A 21,455-nucleotide genomic window follows, 5' to 3' on the forward strand; every position below is an offset into this window, starting at 1 on the left:
AGACACAAATACAAGAATTCCAAGGTGGCAAGAAAGAAGAAAATACTTCCCCCCACCTTCTCAATAAGAATTACCTGGTATACGTAGTTGAATTAAATCCATATTTTAAACATAGCTTACTTCTTGACCACTTAAAGTTGAACCATTTTCACAATTTAACAGTGAATGGAAAAGAAATTACTAGAAGGATGTACAGTTTTAGTGGCAGCCAAGAACCAGAAGTACATGACTTTTAATAAGTACATTCCTAGTCTGTACTGACCAATTCTAGGCATAATTGGAATTCCTATGCAATTGCGTTGAGTCACCAAGCAAGGAAAAAGTATGGAAATACTCCAAAAAGGCAAACCAGAATTTGAGTTTAAATTCAGTTTTTTTTCCAGTATTTTTAGAATTTAGATTAAAATAGGCTGGAGAAAATAAAATGGTCCACTGATGACCATTTAGACAACAAAAAAGTTAGCAGCAGCAATATTCAGAAACTCCCTACCTGATCCGGGTCCTGCTGAAGCTTCACAATCCACTAAAAATTATATCTGAGAATACCTAAGCCTAAACTGGTCAATAGCCTTGAGAGGAAAAGCAATGGGAGATATTTACCATGGAAAACTGGACTATGTATATTAAAAGTATATGAAAAATTGGTACAGTTCTATTTAATATTCCTGGAGTTAGAATTCTCATATTTTACTACTAGCAAATGTCATAAGCTATGCTTGAGCCAGATGAATGTGATATTATTCCTTAATGTTTTTCTCAAACTTGCTAAAAATGTAAACATCTATATAATGAAGACTGTCTGTCTTACTTAGACTACTTAAAGTATATAATTCTAAACTCCAGTCTTAATAGCCCTATCAGGCATCCTGTATTACAATTTTTAGAATAGCTGCTTCCAGAAGTGCTTTTAAGATTTTCTTTTAAAACCCTCCTCTTTCTGAGAGTAAAATTTGAGACAAGATAGTATCACTTATGTACCGCTTTTTCTTTCATTACAACCAGACAGTCATTTCCTATTTCCATACCACCTCCTTAGAAAACTCCTTGCTACAAGAATGTTTTGCCTCAGTCTTACCCTACCATTCTTTCTCAGTTCATCGATCCCTTTCTACCTTTTTGGGTACTCTGATAAAAACTAAGGATAGTTACCCTCAGAAAAAGAAAAACCTTTTCATGTAATTTCAAGGCATCCATGGAATCTAGGTGTAGGTAGCCCACCTCCAAGATGACAACCCCCTCCCAATTACCTGTTAACCCCTGCCCCCACACCCCCACTATATAGGGCTGAATTGTGTAAACAATATTAGAAAAATGATAGTGTGGAACTTCTGAGTCTATGTCACAAAAGACACTGCAGCTTCTACCTTGCTCTTTCTTGGATCATTCACTTTGGGAGAAGGAGCTGCCACTTCTGGAGGACACTCAAGCAGCTCTGTGGAGAGGCCCATGTGGTGAGGAACTGAAGCCTTCTGCCAACACCAGCTTCAACTCGGCAGCAGCACTGAGACCCTGAGCCAAAACCACCCAGCTAAGGCTGCTCCTGAATTCAATACTCACAGAAACTAGCTAGCAATAAATGTTCACTACTGTCTTAAGGGGTCAAATGAGACAAATCTGTTACACACAATGGATAATAAATTGGTTACAGATTCCAACTTTGGGAATAAATGTCAAAAAATGTGGTCAAGTTTTCAGCTAGAAAATATGAACATAGAGCATTTAGTTCTTCCTGCCTCTTTAGTGAGCACAAATAATGCTTTCAATGAAGGTTAGAAACAGATAGTAGACAGTAGACTGAGTCTGAGAAACTAAGTGTAAATGTAGCAGTATAGGCTAGCTCAAACAGCTATAAAGTGGGAGAAGCTAAGCTTAGTATAAAACATACAGCTTAAAAACAGTATTTGAAAGTTTCCTAATTCAAAAGCAATGCAGCACTTACGGAGATATTGTTATTTTAGTGTCTGTGTCTTGTTCAATTTTTTTAAGGTTTCTTCCTTCTTTACCAATGAGACGACCTACAAAGTTATTATGGGCTAAAATCTTCAAGGGGATCTCTTCTGTGCTGTAAATAGAAAATTGGTCATGAAAACAGTGTTAAGTAAATCTACTCTTGGATAAAAAGACAATAATCACTCATTAAACATTTATTTCTTACCTATCATATGGGAAGCATTATGCTAGGTACAGTTTAAAGCTTACTGACAATTAGCCTACAATTCTAGCAATGCATGAATAGACCGGGCAAAAATACATTAGCAAGTATGAGGGTGGCTGGCTGGTTAGCACACCACCTTGTAACACCAAGGCCAAGGGTTCAGATTCTCATACAAGCTAGCTGTACCCCACACCCCAAAGGAAGTACAAGAGCACTTCAAAAAGTTCATGGAAAATGGAATTAAAAGACAATATGAATCTTTCCATGAACTTTCCGAAATACCCTCATATTTGAATAGAAGTTAATTTTTAAAATACCTTTTTCTTTTATTCACTTCAGGGAATATCTACCATCAATGATGGATTCTCTTACTCAAATCCATATTTCTAAACAGAAGAACACAAGGTACAAATGCAAAATAGTGCAATCCTAGTATAAATTTTAAAATACATACCTGGAGATACAAGCATAATTTGTAGGAGCAAAGAGAAAACTCAACAGTGGTCACACTTTGGGAACAGTAGAAGAACAGGAAGGGGGTCTTTCATTTTTTATTCCTGAATTTCTAAGTCATATACATATCACTGTTTAAAAATATCACTGAGGTTTTATTGGATAATGGGCTTTTATTTTTTTGCTATACTAAAAAATAATTACAGTCTTATAATATAACACCTATATATGACACGTTATTGCCAAAACACATTTAAAAGTCTCTACAAATTACACATTGGTGATGAGATCCCCATGCTAACTCCAGGACCTTACTTTTAAGTAAGTGCTATTCTATTTTGAGTGTAGTGCTATTTTATACACTCAGAGCAACACAGAACCCAACTTCCACTAACAGTTCCTTTGGATTCCTAGAATTCCTAGAATTCCAGCGTGCAATACCCAAATAAACCTCCAGTTTACCTCAGCACAGAATTAGGGACCTCCCCACCTCCACACTCCCTGCTGCCCCAGTAGGACTGGGTGGAGGACGAGAACAGCGCTCTAATGGGCTCTGAATAAAGTACAAGTGAGAGTTTGCAGCCCTGTCTGGGTAAGTCCCAGGATACCTCTTGGTCCTAGGTGGGCTTCGTGTCTCCCAACTGCGTTCTTTTACATCTGATTTCTCCCCGTTATTACCACTTGCCCCATATACAAACATGAATGAAAATAAAATACTTGAATATTTAAAAGACTTATGCTTCACAATCAAATCAATAGTGCCAACCACTTATCAGGATAGCATTTCCCTGTGTTTGTTGGCGATTCCCAAGAAATTATGTCACAAAAATCCGAAACAGAACAGCACAAGTAGCATCCTCTTTCACAGGTTAATCCTCTTTACTCACAATTTTATATCTTGAGCTTCCTTGTGCATAATCTCCAGAATAGACTTACAAGCCGCAGACGTGCCTTCAGGGGTAGAGAGGATAGTAATTGACTTCTCAGCAGCCCCCGCATTCTCTTTACGATGGACATCGATTCTGATAGTGGGCACAAGCAGACAGGGAAGCGAGAGTTGTAAGCATGTGTTCGCAACAGAGTCTAATTACCAACTGCAAAGTCACAGGACTTCTGAGCAAAGAGTAGATGACTCACTTCCCTCAAGAGCATAAACTCTTGATAAGCTGTCAACATTGATACCTTTGAGACAAATTTTAATTCCAGAAACACTCCTCTCTCATTCCCAGTCTAACTAAGCAGGACATCTTTTCATTCTGCCCAAGCTCTTTGTGCTTAAAGCTCCCTTTTAGATGCCACAGAAAAGAAACATCTCACATCCACGAGCCTGGATTCAGACAAAAGGCTTTCTTCTGCTCTAAAACAAATAGCAACTAGAGTACATGCCAAGAGACCTGGAGTTGGAATCACAAGCCAGGCGGATTCCTCGTTCTGCACAGCATATCCACTATTCATCACGAGCAGATTTCACTTATCTGCTTTCCTTTTGCAAAGGTCTTCCTACATTTTGCCTCTTTGATAGAGGAAAGTCTGCAACAAATAGCGATAGGAATGGATCCCAAAGGGACAGCTATTCTACCTCAAAGAAAAGCAAATGGCCAATAAATTCAAACTGACGTTCAACCTCACTTATAATTATATACATGCCAATTAAAACAAAACGTCATTTTCTTCCGGACCTGCAAATATTTTGAGTAAGGTAAAATTAAGAATTGGCAAGATGATGGGTAACAGGGCACACCTACGCTTTTGGTAGGAGTACACTGCACATTGGCAGGACCTATCAAAAATAAAATGCTTATCACCTTTTGACCCCAAATTCTACTTCTTGTAACATTTCTTACATATATAGTCTCACCTATGGGCCAACAGTGTTGTTTCTCACCCTCGGCACTACTGAAATTTTGGGCCACTTTCATTCTTTGTTGTGGATGGGGTGTCCTGTGCATTGTAGGATGTTTAGCAATATCCTTGGTCTCTACCCAGTAGATGCCAGTAGCATACCCCTCACCCAGCTGTGACAACCAAAAATGTCTCCAGACATTACCAAAGTCCACTGAGGGAAAAAACACCCCAGGCTGAGAACCACTGGCATAGGGATACTCACTATAGCACTATTTGTAATAGAGAGAAAGAAAATTTATCTTTAAAATGCCCATCAGGAAGAAATGGTTAAATAAAAGTATATCCATATCATACAGCTATTTTTAAAATGTGGTAAAATTATAGGTACCAGTATAGAAAAAGGTCCTTGATCTTAAGTGAAATACCATGATATGATTTCTTTTTTGAAGTTACTCATGTTAGTAGATGTGAGTAACAAGTCCTTTAAAGACACATCCCCAACTTAACAACGGTCCCCTCAGAAGGTGCAATGATAACTTTTTATTTTGCATCTTTGTACAACTGAATTAAGTAAAAAGTAAGTCTGCTGCTGTTTAGAAAGTATTAAAAAGAAAACCAACTACTCAAAAATATGTGTTTTAAGGTAAATCAAGTATGTGTTAAGTCCCTTTGGCCACTCAGTGATAAAGAACTACATTACCCACAGCCATGAGAATGACCACTTCATCATGCCAATAAAAATCAAGGTTTAGATTTCTTCTTCCTCAATGTTTGACTGAAAACTGACAATTTACCTCAGAAGTAAAACCTATAACTAAAAATAAGGGAAATGCAGAAATGAAGCAAATAAAAGCTACCTAGAAATAACTAATAAAAAAAAAAAGTCTTCAATAACAGTCCCAATCTCAGGGACCATCTTCCCAGACAATGTTTTAATCCCCAGTCACATCAGTGATGCTTGTCCTCTGGTAACGTGTTCATATCCCTCCTTCTAGTTTATTTTCGTTCTTTGATTATGTTAAGGACAACTAAACTCTGATCCCCCGGGAAAAGGGAATACTGCCCTGGAGATTAGGGTGACCCTCTGAGACCATTCCAGAAACAGATAATGACTAGTTTCAGTGACAAGAGTTAATTAAATCCACTGGCAAATGAATCATTGGATATAACCAAAATCGTGTCCCTTCTTCCTACCATAAGTAAAGCAAACAGTTCAATTTAAGTCACAGCTCTTTCATCTGACAAGGAAATGAGCAGCTTGAAAAAAAACAATTCCAATCTGCCACACAACATGGAAGGGAAGTCACGTAATAACTTTCTGCAGGTAACAGTAGATCAAGGGAAGCAAGAAGCCCTTAAATTTGAAGATTAAAGCCAAGCAAACTGATCGAGGTTATGGTTCACTTATCTTCCCCACTCCCTACATTATGAAGTCAGGCCCACTAATTCTGCATACAGGTACCCAATGTCTCCTGCTTCAAAGCAGGGGAGGCAGGATGGGGATATCCTCTCAGGGTGGTGGGCATGGAACCACCACGAGATAAAGTTCTTTCTGGTTCTGCATGAAAAATGAACCAGTTCAAGGCAGGCATGGTGCTATGATGAATATTGATATCTTTAGCCTGCTGGAACAAACACACAAGCAAGGTACACACAGCACTGTAGTTCTACTTTCACAGGAAGACTATGCTGAATTTCTCGGATCACATGAAATAATTCTCCTTACTAAATTTATTTTTTATTATTTTTTTTTTCCTTTTTGTCTTTTTTCGTGACCGGCAACGGATCGCAACCCTCAGTGTCGCGCCCATACCGGACCAGGACCGGCAACGGGATTGCAACCCTCGGTGTTGCATCCGCACCTCACTCAGCCAGTGAGCGGCCGGTCTGTATGTGAGATCCGAACCCTCGGTGGGAGCGCCACCGCGCTCCCAAGCGGCGCACTGTAGCAGTGCACCACCGGGCCAGCCCTCCTTACTAAATTTAAAAAGCAACATAATCCAGTTATCTGTGTAGCTGACCCAAGGCTTATAGAATGACGCTGCTGTGCATAACCTCTTCTCTCTGGTACACCTGCAGGTTCTTCAAGAAATATGATAGCAACAGGCCCACAGATGTGCCATATAGCACATTCTAGTACTAAGGATGGGAGAGAGTTCACCAAGCTTCTTTGGGTCAAAATATCCACATACTACACACAACATATGGTTTAGAAAGCAGAACGACTACAACACGTAACATGTACTGGAGCTTCTGAATTGAGAAAGTATCTCACAAATACGTGAAGGGCTTCAAATATATTCACATACAGTCATTTCACTCACCTGACAAATACAATTACAGCCTTCTATGTATCAGGCAATGGCCTCAGCACTGGGGCTACAGTGGTAAATAAAAGCAAATAGTTCCTGCTTTCTATTCTTGAAAAGTTAGCTCCAACATATAAACAAGAATCTTCCAATCCCTTAAAATCTGACAATTAAAACCAAACAGTATCGCAAAGAAGAAGCCATTCTAACCACATATCTTAATCACATGATAAATTTGGACCATAAGATGAGGAATTCATTACTAAAGTAAAACAAGACTGAAAAACCATATCTGTATTGTAGCCACAGATGAAATAGATTGGACCCAGAAAATTACACCCAAAAACACTGAAAGCAAGGAGGTAAGTGGTGGCAGCGGGGCTGTCGCGCAGGGTGGTTAATGCATGCAGAGAACAACCTAGAAGCTGCCCTTTGTGTGTCAGGGCCTCTACCCAGAAGTAGATTAGGTCATTTTTTTTTCCCATTCATGTGCAAAAATTTGAGGTTCCCTTGAGATTAAGATTTAGCCGCATGGGCCGGCCCGGTGGCGCACTGCTACAGTGCGCCGCTTGGGAGCGCAGCGGCACTCCCGCCAAGGGTTCGGATCCCACATACAGACCGGTTCCCGCTCGCTGGCTGAGCGAGGTGCGGGAGCAACACCGAGGGTTGCGATCCCGTTGCCGGTCCCGGTCTGGTGCGGGCGCAGCACTGAGGGTTGCGATCCGTTGCCGGACACGAAAAAAGACAAAAAAAAAAAAAAAGATTTAGCCCCAGATTTATACAAAGTGAACACTAAGATATCAAATCACAAGGTTTTTTCCCCATTTCCAAGTACTGTACAAGGAGGGCTCACAGCCATGTTCAGAAGGGAACCAAGTACCACAGCAACATCCTCAGTTATCAAGATTCAGAGCAGAAAACATTAATAATGCCCACCACGCACTCAGTAATACTCACTTAGACTGGGTCTGTTTGGTGATGTTTCGAATGGTGGCACCTTCTTTTCCTATGATGGCTCCAACGAACTGGGTGGGAACCAACAGACGCAGAGGCAAGTCACATGGTTTCTGCTTGGACACTGATCCTGGAGACCCCTGCCTTGATGAGCCCCTCTGCCCAAGCCCACGGCGACCTCGGGGCTGCTGTGAGGGGTTCTGCTGGGCGGCCATCTCGTCAGGGATGTAGGCAACTTTCAAGGTGAAGTTCTCTAACTGGAATCCGTTCAGTTTGTCTAATGCTCTGAAAGTAGACATGAAGCAGGGGTGGGAAGAGAAATCAAGCTATATAATGAATCCTTTAGCAAAGCAACACCCATCTCTTCCACTCAGGATTATTGGATCTAAAACTTCTGAATGAAGACACTACACAAGGAGCAAACCCAGAATACAGGATCCTCACCACGCAAGTACTTCACAGGAAAAGCGTACAAAATGGGAAGAAGACCAACAGCTTCCAAAGGTAACATGTTTACTGTCTACCAATAAAAAACAGAAAAGAAAAAATTTTTTTGTCAAATTCTTGAGTTTAACTCATGAAGTTAGTAATAGCAAGAGAGAACTGAGTGGACAGTTCTTGTCCTGGCTGGTGTTTCCAAATCAGAATAGAAAGGACATTGGAAATACACATGCGCACCCCTTCATTTCACCCTCTGAAATAATACAAATGTTTAAAAGATTTGTAGAACCAACGGATAAATATCCCGAAACATTCACAGGAGATTGGCAGAATTTAAAACTAAAGATGGCCAATCATTCAATAAAATCTTAGTACCTTACTATGAGTACGTCCCTGGAAGTAGTGGTTCCTGACCTCACAGAGCTCATGAACTGATTTGGGGGCAGGGAGGCAAGGGTCGTGATAAACCAAAAAAGAAAATGAAGCTATTTTCTAATCTACACATCCATTCCACTGTCTACCTACTTGGGGAAGAGCTTATTTGTTTGTTTACAACATATATACGGAAAAGTACCCAAACCTTCAACATACGTCTCTGAATTTCCACAAGGTGAACACACACATCCAGATCAGAACTAGAATATACCAGTACCCCAGAAGCCCCACCAGAGCCTCCCTCCAGTAATTACCCCTCCTCTAGACTTCAGACACCACAGAGTGATTTTGCCTATTTTTAAATTATATGTAAGTATAAATGAGTATACATGCTATGTACACTCATGTCTGGCATCTTTTACTTATAAGAATCATCCAAGTTGTTGTGCTCTACCTTACATATTTTTTTAAAGGGTTCATCAGGAGTTTTTTGTTTTTTTAAAGGGAGAAACTCGGTAATAAAGATGTGAAAGGGCAATAGCCAAGATTTCAATAGCACACAAACACTCCTAATAATACACATCTAACTCTCTAGTGCACAACAAAACAAAAAAGGTCACAGGCTCTTCTTTGGGTTACTCAGGTTCTTTGCTCAGATTCTGTTTCGATGGGCCCAAGTCTAGCTCAGGCAGGGAGAGAAAAACAGGCATACAATGGTCTCTCTCCAGTCGCTCAGTGTGGTCATTTCTGGCTTATATACTATTTTCCTTATTCAGAGATCTACTTTCAACTTGTGACTTAGATGGAAAGGGGGGGAAAAAAGAGATGGTCCTAGCACGAAAAAGAGCACTGAGAGCCTGAAATTGGAAGACAGGCCTAGGTAAGCACACATGAAGGCTCACTAACCTTCTCAGGACCCAGAACTCTGCCTCTTTTCTCACTTCAATCCCCTGTACTATCACTGTCCTACATTCCCTAGCACAGGAATGAACTCTTACTGCCAAAGATACCAGTCATAGAGAAATACAGAAGCAACAAGAAGGTGGTCCATTGCTTCCCAGAACTGGTCTTAACCATGACCAGTTAACAGATCAGTCCTTTCCATACGTTTACAAACACATGCATACATGTTCAGTTCCTTCCTTAAAAGCATAATTGAGGTCATGATGTACACTGCTTTATGGACTTTTTTCAGATACAGTGCGTCTTGGGATATTTTCATGTGACTTCTATGTCAGAGGGCATTCTCTTCGTAAGCTTCAGAGGCTGACAGGCACACACCACAGCTTATTTCACCAAGTCCCCAATAACAGAACCATAATTTAACATACTGTTCCTTGCTCTCTTCCTTTCCCCTTTTTTCTGAAGTGAATGTGGATTAAGGGCCATAAAATATTTTGGTTACTTCTAAAGAAAGACAAGAGCTGAGAATTTTATTAATATTTATGATGCATATTTATCATAGAAAGTTGTAGTTGCAGAAGTTCCAACCAATTAGAGATTCATTCAAAACAACTTTAAGCCTTTCTGAAGGTAAGAAGAGATCACTGAAGGGCTCTTTCAAAAATAAATAAATAAATAAAAAATAAGGAAACCTGAACCCAATAAAGGAGTCAACTATATCCTTTGGGCATGTAAGGCAGTATAGTTTACTATTATATCCTTTCCCATTATAAAACTGAGTACTGCCAGCTTCAGAAGACAGTAAGTGAACTTTGACTATGGAATTAAGTCAGTAAAATGTTACAAAAAAGGTAAGTAACTTTTTGAGTGAGACAGACATACACACAGAGATATCATTCTCCATGGGAACAAACAGAGGCAAACACATAAGTTACCAGATGCTTCTATGTATCCTGGAACTATCCAAATAAAATCACATGTGGCCCAAGAAACAATTCTCAACTTGGAAAAAATGATAACTTCCAAATTTCATTGTGCTACTTCAGAAAGATTTTTCTTTGAAGGGAAAAGAAAAGATTCACTCACTCTGGAGGTCAGATGGAATAGTGCTCCAATACCCAGTGCACAGTCTGGAGCCTCCAGACAGCAACAGCACCTACTGTGTGTATTCAACTATCTAACTGCCAACTAAACAGAGTTCCCAACCCGTCAAATCACAATGTTCTAAACTTGGACATGGCTGAAAAGCTATAGAAGTAATCTAAGGACAGAGCAATGGCTTTCTTATGAATAAAGATCCTAAGTTTCTGAATTTTAAATCAACTGCAGAAATCTTTCTATATACAATGTTTGATGTTCAGCTATATTATATCGTGGTCTGCTAAGTTCATAAGGAAAAGAAATGTATTTTCAAAGCTACTGCATATGCAAGACATGAAATGCATAATTCTCATAATGAGAATTATTTGGAATATTTGCATTCAGTTCAACAGAACTCAAGGATGATTACCCAATGGTGGTAGCACTTAACTGTATTGGTACGAAGTTGATTGGGGTGAATATTAGAGCTTAAAGGGCCTTGATAGAGTGAATAAGTAGATCAACTTGAGGGTGAGGGAGGGAAAAAAGAAATGAGGCCCAGAGAACTTAAACTTACCCAAGGGTCCCCACATACAGACCTGAATATGAAAAAGACTGGACTAGAGACCAGAATTCCAGTGTAGCCTGAACAATAAGTAACCACATTACCTTGGAAGGGTAATTTTCCTGCTTGGAATTAGCTGTCTCACCTATAAAACTAGGTTAGACTTATGTTCTCCTTCAGCTCTAAAATTCCAAGTCAGAAATCTTTTTTCTTTATTCTCAGATGTCACTGCTATGTGTCACAATAGGTCCTAACAAAATGAGGTTTAGCTGTTGAAAAGTCATAAATTCAGTTCTCTCCTTGTACCAAGAGTAAGAGGTTGATACATACAATGCAGCAATAATTACTAAAAGCCTCATAATCCAGTGCAGAAATGCACCTTAAAGCCCAATTGTTTACCTACAAAGGGCTTCATGACTAAACTGGTTGTAAAAGCAAAAAACTACAAAACTCTCTAGATGCACAATAGAGGACTGAATACGTAAACTGTGGTAAGGATGAAATACCATACAGAGATTATAAATAGTATAAGTATATTCAGTGAAAAAACAAGCCACAAAACTACAGAACATCTTTCTAAGTTTGTAAGTTATGATGCATGGAACAAAGTCTACAAAACTCTATAGCAAATTTAACAGTGGTTATCTCTGACTGGCAAAATGGCAAGAAATTCCTTTGTCTCGCTGCTTTATCTATTTCTTTTTCCAATTAGCCAAGTTGCTTCAAACACTTCTAACCTAAATACATGTACTTGATACAGATTTTTACACTGATATGAAAAGATCTGCAATGACAGCTTCAAAGTATGAATAAATATTCCTGTTCCCTAACAAAAATAAACACCAGAAGAACACTAAACAAAAGAAAATATAAGAACTAAATGCCTACACATTCTAAGGGGTTATTTTTTTGTCACATGTGACAAATCCTACAATGAATAATGTCTGTCCTTGAGTGTTTTATCTCAGCATCCCTGGAAGAGGGAAGAAAATATTTGAGTTAGAGACATAAGCCTCTCTTGCTCCAAGGAACAAGAAACGGCTAAACCCACCCTTCTATTTTTATTGATTTTTTTAAGGTTTTATTATTTCATTAATTTCATTATCTTAATAATTCAAGACTTCAGGTTAAAACAAATATGTGCTATTAATCATTTTCTTAGCCACAAGGTGGCAGGAATTTCCATGTTAAATTCTGAGTGAGACACAGCCATATTTGAGGAATCCTCTTAAAAAGTGATATTTACAAGGCTTATGGCTTTAAGCAACAAAAAGCGGCAGCTACAAACACTTTTAAACTAGGTTCTTAGCTCTTCAGCATCATTGGCCAGTCATCACCTGAAATGAAACATTCCAAACAAGGTGCAATGAGACATGTTGGAAAAATGCATAATAACTGCTAACTTTTGAGCTCTTATTATATTCTAGGTACTGTATTATGTTTTAGAGGCACTGTCTTAGGTCCTCTCAACAGCCTCATCAGGTAAGGACTACATACTAAGTATCCCTTATCTGAAATGCTTGGAACCAGAAGTGTTTTTAGATTCTGGAATATTTGCGTAATACATACTCATTGAGCATATCTACTCTGAAAATCCAAAATCCAAAATGCTCCAACATGCATTTTCTTTGAGCATCATGTTGGTGTTCAAACAGTTTCAGATTTTGAGGCATTTCAGATTTCAGATTTTTGGATTAGTGATGTTCAACCTACATAATGATTCCCATTTTAGGGATGGGGTGAAACCATGACAGATTAATTTAGCCAAAGCCACAGCTAGAAAAGGGGTGGCACACAGAACCCATTCCACGCAATTGGACTCTGGAACTGAACTAAACTCTCAATCTGGAATTGAACTCTTAGCTTCCAAAGTTTTACTCACAACTTTGCAAGCACATCCCAGTCACATACATAGACTTCCAAGTAGCAGATACTGAGAAGAGAAAAGAGGTTAAGGATATCAGTGCAGCCCTTATATCTGAAGATTTGGGCTCTGGGCGGCCTGCTAAGAAAAGCATGGAGAAATGACACCAGGTTGCTTTAGGCTGCAGGCAGTCACGCTGGAGCCCACAGAGCAGGCTTGCAGGGCTCAGTGGAGCAAGTCCTGCAGTGACCAAACTTCCTCTGCTCAAGCCAATTCAGGCTGCTCCAGAAGCAGCCCAGAACCAGTGGGTTAAACAAGAGTTACTATGTTTACTGGGTGCTTGTGTGCCAGGCCTTTTGATAAGACCATTTTCCATAAATACGTGCATTTGTTTCTTTTCAATCCTAATTTCAGTAGCTAAGAAAACTGAAACTCACAGGTCCAGGTTACAGAGTCAGGGCTGCCTGGCTCCTGATTCCATACTCTCCACTACACCCAAGTTGTCTCAAAATCAGTTTTCCTCATAGAATGAGAACACACTCCATATATCCCTTTTTAAAATAACATATTAGAAAGCTTTAATAAACAATGATTTTCATAACAGTGAGTTTTCCATTCTTCAGATTAACCTTCTCTAAATACCTAATTACTTTCTAATTCTCTTCAATCTTTGGAATTCTTTGAGAGGGGGAGGACAAAATTTTTAAGGCAACTTGACTTGGACAGAAACTAAAATTAGTTGATCCCTTCAACTATTCTCCTGTCACCACTGGGAAGCTCATCCTTGAGGACCGGGACTCTGCCTTCATGCATTGGCAATTTTTGGTCAACAGTTAGTACTCAATAAATGTTAACTAACTGAATAGTAGAAAATAAGAGCTATGGTGACTATTTCCCTAATTTATTTGTTTAGGTTACCTAATTACTTGAATTACACAATTCTTAACACCCTCTACCCCCTTGTTGGGATCAGCAAGACCCTGCCAATCTCCTACCACTATAAAGAATTTTTACAACATCTCTACATTCAGCTTTCTGTCATGTTATGATTATTTTCAGCAATAATTCTGCCTTGACTAACCAGTCTACCCTTCCCGCGCTTGTACTCAATGCTTTGGAATTTTTTTTCTAAAGGAGAGGGGGCTAAATTTTTCAAATTATGTGAACAAGAACACACCCCGGACAAACTAAAGTGTCCTTAGGTTTATCATATCATCCTATATTTTCCACCCAACAGAAATTTGACTTTACCAAGGATTCAATATAGATCTTTCTAAAGAATAACTTATGTAAGACAAATGGAATCTGCGCTTTCTCACTGCTCCCACTATTATCCCCCAATCTGAGGGTTAAAAAGGTGAATATTTCCTGTCTTCCTACATATAGTTGAAGAACAAAATTTGTTCAACTCATATCCCAAATCCCATAATCCCAAACCTTATATAAACTGTTAAATTTTAATGAACAAAGGATACAAACAGAAGTGAAAGTAAAATATTTTAACACATTAAAAACCTTCAGTCTCATCTATGAGAAAAAATGGAAATTAATATGAGATACCACTTTTCACTTACTAAATAGGCAGAGATTGACAAAGCCTGTGTTGGGGAGAATGGAGATACAGACTCTCACACAATGCTAATGGAAATTTAAACTAGTTCAAGCTTTACAGAGTACAACAAAACTAAAAACACAATTCAACTTCTGGGAATTTACCCTATAGGTATACTCACACACACATGCAAAGTGACATATGCAAAAGGATATTGAACTTCAGCACTGTTAATAACCGAAAGAGACTGGAAACAACCTAAACATCCAATTTGGGATCAACTAAATAAGTAATTCCATAGCCATACAATTAAATTCTGTATAAGTACAGAAAATGTTTATATGTACAAAACACTCAAATATTATGGTATCAGTTGTGCCAGAAAGAAAAAATACACACATGTATTCGTCTTCCATATAGTTATCTCACAGGGGACAAGGTAGCCAAAGAATAATACTGGAAGATTTGCACTATACACATCTTTAGACCTTTTATGTAAATTCTGAACATGTGAATACCACCAATTTAAAAAATAAAGTTCCACCTGTGTTATGCAGATTTCCATCTCCTTCCCAGTCTTACTTTTCCTTTCATAATCCCCCCATAAATGGGTAATGCCTTTGGGAACTTAGCCAAATCTCCACTCTCGCTGCTTGTTTCACCTTTCCCCTTTAGGGCTCAGGACCAGCTGGCATGGTCTTTCCTTTCACCTTTCCCACATAGAGGACATTCTGTTCCTGCCCTACTACATCTGGAGGTGCTTAAGACTGCCATAGTCAGCTGACAGTCAGTGCTATGCTGCTGGCCACTTCGGATGCCATTCCTCCATGCTCATGTTCTGAGCAGATCTGTCAAAATCAACATTTGTGGGACCCCCATTTTCTCTTTTTAGTGCCTTATTAATTCATTAGCTTATTCAAAGCCTACAGAATTATCTTTTCCTAAGGGAGATTGATCTGTGAAATTTTGCCTGTCAGTTGCATTGGAATATACTTTTCCCATAAGTCTAAAAGCAAATTTACATTGATCCAATGCCTGGGCCCTCCTAAATGACAACAGTAATCAGATAAATCAGTGATCAAGAAAATTTAAGGGCCGGCCCGGTGGCGCACTGCTACAGTGCGCCGCTTGGGAAGTGCGGTGGCGCTCCCGCCGAGGGTTCGGATCCCACATACAGACCGGCCGCTCACTGGCTGAGCGAGGTGCGGGAGCAACACCGAGGGTTGCGATCCCGTTGCCGGTCCCGGTCCGGTACGGGTGCGACACTGAGGGTTGCGATCCGTTGCCGGTCATGAAAAAAGACAAAAAAGGAAAAAAAAAAAAAAAGAAAAAGAAAATTTAACACTGTTGTTAGTTTAGAGGGGCGTATGGTTAAGATGACGGAATAGACAGTTGCCAGCATCATTCTCTCCCACAAATCAACCAATTTACAACTATTAAAAAGCAACTACGGCCAAGCTGGGGCCGCCAGAGCTCAGGGGAAGAGGAGAAGAGACCTACAGAGTGCATGAAGGCAGGAGAAGCCGTGATGAAAAACAGAAAGGATCGCTCTCACCATTTCAAGCCCCAGCCACTTCAAGGCTGGCCCTGGTGAGCACATGGAGCAGGAGCTGGCAAAAAGCCGCATCTGTGCCCTTTGGATGAAGTTGCTTGGAGGCAGCAGGAGAGAGGAGGGCCTTGGTGGCCAGCAGGACCACTAACAGGGTTCCCTCGACCCACACAGGAGTGAGGAGACACAGACAACAGAAAAAAGGAGCCACTCAGAGGCTGGTGAGTCATCACAAGGGACTGGCGCATGGCCCGTCCTATGGGAAGTGTTTGGAGTGAGGGTGGTGGGGGAGATGGGCCCACTGGTGGAACACTGGGGCACAGCAAGGACAGCTGATCTGCCCCTCAATCAGAGCAGGACCACTCTGTGTAGACTGGTCAGGAATATAGAACTACAGGGGGTAGTTGGCTGAAAAGACTCAGGCCCAGACCAGAGTTTCATTAAAACCTGAGCTGCACAAAAAGCCTTCCCTAGGGAATCAGCAGCAAAGCAGCAATTTAGCTCAACTACGGGGCTCGAGTGCTGGTCCCCACTGGAAGTTCCCCCATTTTAGAAGTTAACAAAGGACAACAAATTAGTTCCAGTGCAGAGTTTAAATGGCAGGAACAGCAAATAATCCAACACAGAACTGAAAGAAAACACGAATAACCACAAACCAGAGACAAACTTTGATATAAACTAGTAAAGCTCTAACACCACCAAAGAACACCTATAAAACTCAGAAAGACTGTAAGCCTCAGCCATGCTCCAACACCCACAACCAGCCCAGTGATAACCGCTTAGCCACCCCAGGAAGTGCTCTGGGCTCCCAAACAGGGGCTGAGGGGGGCCGAGGGCTTTGACCACGCCCCCCGATCTGCAACCAGCCCAGCAATGACCACTGAACCACCACTGGAAGCCCCCTGGTCTCCCACGCCAGGGTGGTGGGAGAACAAGGGCTTCAGCCACCGCCCCCCAGTATCTGCATTCAGCCCAGCAACAACCAAGCCACCACTGGAAGCCCCTGGTCTCCCCTGCAGTAATGAGGGGGTACCATGGGCCTCAACCATGCCCCCCCTTCCTCCTTCTCCCACCCTATTTCCTTACCCCTTTCCCTCTCCCCCTCCCTCTCAACTGCTCCACAATAGCAGCTTAGAATATAAAAATATATAGAGTGGGGGAACAACCCTTCCTCCCACAACCAGGCTTGCTGCCGCAGAGCCTGCCCAGGGTCCTGAGGCATGGATCCGAGGACCAGCCTCTCCTTCCACATCCAGGAAAGGAGCATACCAAAAACACCACTTCCATGTGGGTGGCCCACCATAGCCACCACAATAGCCACAGCTGCTGCAAAAGCAGCTAGATGCCACAACCACCATGCAGATGGCCCTCCAGCCACTTGAGTGCATTATCACAAGGAGAGTCACGAGCAGAAACCAAAGAAAAGAAGAGGATGTCTCTCTCCATAAAGCCCATACCAGAGTGATAGAAGAAGCATCTACTCTAGGACTATAGTGGGGGGAACCTGAACACACCTCTCTCAGCACTGGACAGATTATCTAAGCAACAAATCAACAGAGTAACCCTTACTTTTTCAGAAAGAGAGAGGAAATCTGGGGTTATCAGAAGTGAGAGGGAGAGGGAGAGGCAGATGAGAAGAGATTGAATAAGGGGCATAAAAAGAATGAGTACAATTTGTAATAGTATATATGCTAATAATATTGATTTGATCAACGTATGTCAACATTGAACCCCAAAAATATGTATAATCAATTAATTATGATTCAAAAACAAAAACAAAAAAACACTGTTAGTTTAACACATGATCAACTTACCAACTTTGGATAAAATAGTAATAATCTATGTGTCATACCCAAGAAGGAAAAAGAAAAAGGTTATGTAATATGGCAATCATACCCAGGCCCAGAAGCTGTCTGCAAAGAGGGTATAATTCAACTTCATACTAGATCACTCTATTATTGGCATTAAAGACATATTAAAAATATAATAAAACTTTAACCAACACAGATTCTTACTAGACATTCAAACTTAAAGAAAGGCACAATGGCAAGGTCAAACTCTGCAAAATAAAGTTTTCTTCTGCTACCCCCAGCAGTTCTCCAATTTAGAATCCATAAAATATAAGTTATTGTATTTAACCTAGTTATTACATATAGATACAAAGTTACAAACTGCTTACTGTCTAGCTTGGTCCTTACTGGAATAGGTTACATTTACAACTGCAGTTTCAGAGTCAGTGTTCACTAGAGGAAGAGAAAAACAGAGAATAAAAGTTAGTTTCCTTTCTACTTCCTTCCTTTTACAAATTTGAAAGTGATTTAGAAGACATGTACCTTGCTCACAGCTCTCCACCACTCCATACTGGACTAGTAAACTATCCAGCACCTATCAGGAGGGGGAGAGAAAATTATAAATTTTGAGTTTCCCGAGTTATTACCAAAGGCAGGAATATATTTTAAAATCTCTAAGTAATTGTGATTGATAAGAAGGGGCCAAAAAATTAACTGGGGCTTTGGACTACAGAACTAGGGCTAGGATACCACAAAGAGCACACCTGACCGACTCCTCTCTCCTGCTCATCCCCTAGATCCCTGGCATTAATCCCATTTTTCATGGCTCACGAACAAGTAAGTGACAGTGGCTCAGCAATGTGTTCAAAGCCACAACTGCCTTGTTGGTGAGGCTGGAGGAGAAAGAAGCATATATTCCTCACACATACATGAACACATCCTCATACTTCCTCCTTGTATAAGAAGTTGTGAGACAAGGGTCCAAGTCAAGAAACTAAATTTTATCTGTAAGATATTCCTTTCCAGAGAACTTCCTTTTATAGCTCTAATAGGTATAACAGAGTAGACTACTCTCTCAAGGCAGGTTAGCAAAATGAAGAAAGCACAGTTGATACTTTACCTGGAATCTTGAATTAAAGACTAATACAAGTAGTTATAAATATGTAGAAGTATAAGGGGTAAATCGAAGTGAACATTTCTAAATCTATACTGGGATGGAAAATGTACAATTCGAAGCTGTGTTCGCATCTTTCCCATACCTGTATTATTACATTGTGCATATTATTCTAATGGAGACTGTTAAAACAGTAACTATAAATTTATTACAATATAAACTGCAGGTGTACATCTCATCAATATAAACCAAATTCAGCTGCCCTTAGCTTCCAAGAACTGATAACAAATTTTTCTTGGAAAGTAAAAGAAATAACTTTCTATAAATTAATAGCAAACCACTTACTCAGCAATGTAATTGCAAAATCTGAAGTGCATTCCCTCAAAAATATTTTCTGGCCACAGATCACAGAAAATCATTAAGGAACATGCTCAATTTTTATGGTAATTTCCTACTACACTTTAAGAAGTTCTTCTAAAGGAACACATCTTGTGTGCTATCTTTTAGGCTTTTGTCTCCTGGTTCTAGTTTGAAATCTATGGAAAGGTTTGTCTGGGGATAAGTTTTCTTCTTCTTTTATATAATGTTAATACTTACTTGTGAATGGAAGGCCCTCTCACAGTTAAGTTTTGACTTGGTAAATTTCCTTTGAGTGGAGTATACCAATAGAAGCACATTAATCTTCATCTCTAAATATAGTTACCATTAAATCATAAAGCTTAATTTTTAAATTTTTCTTCAGAGCACTTAACTGATCGTACATAAAATCTCATTTGTCTGTCTCAGCCACTACTATACATGCATTACAATAACGATTTTGTTTACTGCTGTATCTCTAGCACCTAGAATATACAGGCACAAAAAGACACTCAAATATTTTGTAAGTGAGGTAAATACTTCACAGGAGGAAATCTGGGTATAATTTATTAGAAACTGTACTCTTATCAGAGGTGAACTTGCCATGTAATGTTGATCACAGACACATTTTATAAAGGCCAAAAAATAGGAAACCACTCACAATATCATCTAGAGAGAAAATTTACAACATGAAAATGAAGAAAAAAACAACCTGCTTATAGTATTTTTAAAACATTTTCAATATCAAAAATGCTTTTTCACATGTAAGTTAGAATTCTAACCAGGCATTTTAATTAATTCCATCTTAAGTAAGTAAGGCAGCAGTAAAGATACATCCGCCATTTAAAAGCTAGCTTTTAAATGAAAGACACACTAACAGAGCTGTACAGCAACCTGGATATGTTGAGAGGTGGGGCTGGAGGAGGGGTTCAAGAAGTAATTGCAAATTTATTATGTTTACTTAAATAAGCACCCTTAATTCTTCCTAAAAGCAATTTGCTCACTAATACATTAATCTCCACAGTTTAGCTTATACCACCTTAACTTTTATTACTCTAGTGATAATAGTACAAAAATTAAATACCTATGATCTATAAACAATGTTGACTAAACCTACAATAACAATGCTAATGAAACTAATATTCTCCAAAAGCTCTACTGGAGACAACAGTCCTGAACAATAAAATTTGCCATTTTTAGTGTATATAAATTATACTTCAATAAACCTGACTATAAAACCTAAAAAACCAAAAATACTTAAAAGAAATAGGTCCTCAAAGAAATGGTACCTAGTTGTGAACAAATTAACAACGCAACCTACTGGGACTTACCAGCACACCCCAAATGGATTTCAGTGGGTCTTTGATGTCTTACTCAAAAAAGAAAAAGAAGTTTTATGCACACGTTTGGGGGGTAAATCACAACTGAGATATGGGAGGAGGGTTGTCAATAGCCTAACAAGATTCCTAAATCTCAAAAGGGTTTCCAACGACCAAGCAGTACTATGTAACCAGTTTTCCATTGATCAATTAGGCATCTGTCTGAATATGCTCTTTTATGTAGAGCAGGGCTACCTGCCTAAAAATTGTACCATGCCTCTCCAACCCAATGAACCTTAAGGAGGAATACAACTTACTTTTTTTTTGTCTTTTTGTCTTTTTCCGTGTCCGGCAACGGATCGCAACCCTCAGTGTTGCCCCCGTACTGGACCGGGGACCGGCAACGGGATTGCAACCCTCGGTGTTGCTCCCGCGCCTCACTCAGCCAGTGAGCGGGAACCGGTCTGTATGTGGGATCCGAACCCTCGGGCGGGAGCACCGCCGCGCTTCCCAAACGGCGCACTTATCCAGTGCGCCACTGGGCCGGCCCTTTTTTTGTCCTTTTTGAGACCGGCTGCACCGCGCTCAGCCAGTGAGCGCTGTGAGCGCACCGGTCATCCCTATATAGGATCCAAACCTGCGGCGGGAGCGCTGCTGCACTCCCAGCGCTGCACTCTCCCGAGTGCGCCACGGGCTCAGCCCACAACTTACTCTTAATATGTTCTGAAATTTTACCTAATTCTGCATTAAATAGGAAGATAAGACATTGTTCCTGTTATCTGTCACGTGAACTACTGACCTACGGTTGTTCTCTCAATTCTTAGAACATC

At 40.0% G+C, this 21,455-nt stretch overlaps 1 protein-coding gene across 2 annotated transcripts in view; it reads right to left on the reverse strand.

Annotated features, from left to right (window-relative positions):
* Nucleotides 1-21,455, reverse strand: part of IGF2BP3 (insulin-like growth factor 2 mRNA binding protein 3) — a 134,247-nt gene that overhangs the window by 23,668 nt on the left and 89,124 nt on the right. The window contains exons 4-8 of one of the 2 annotated variants that reach the window (XM_008566529.1): nucleotides 18,379-18,430; nucleotides 18,225-18,288; nucleotides 7,720-8,001; nucleotides 3,496-3,630; nucleotides 1,940-2,062 (exon numbers count right to left, since the gene is read on the reverse strand). In XM_008566529.1, the coding sequence (XP_008564751.1) occupies nucleotides 1,940-2,062; nucleotides 3,496-3,630; nucleotides 7,720-8,001; nucleotides 18,225-18,288; nucleotides 18,379-18,430 (656 nt within the window). The remainder of the gene's footprint in view (nucleotides 1-1,939; nucleotides 2,063-3,495; nucleotides 3,631-7,719; nucleotides 8,002-18,224; nucleotides 18,289-18,378; nucleotides 18,431-21,455) is intronic. The other variant, XM_008566530.1, reaches the window with a different exon arrangement.

The sequence above is a fragment of the Galeopterus variegatus genome, unplaced genomic scaffold, assembly GCF_000696425.1.
Source record: "Galeopterus variegatus unplaced genomic scaffold, G_variegatus-3.0.2 Scaffold251, whole genome shotgun sequence".
Lineage (NCBI taxonomy): Eukaryota > Metazoa > Chordata > Mammalia > Dermoptera > Cynocephalidae > Galeopterus > Galeopterus variegatus.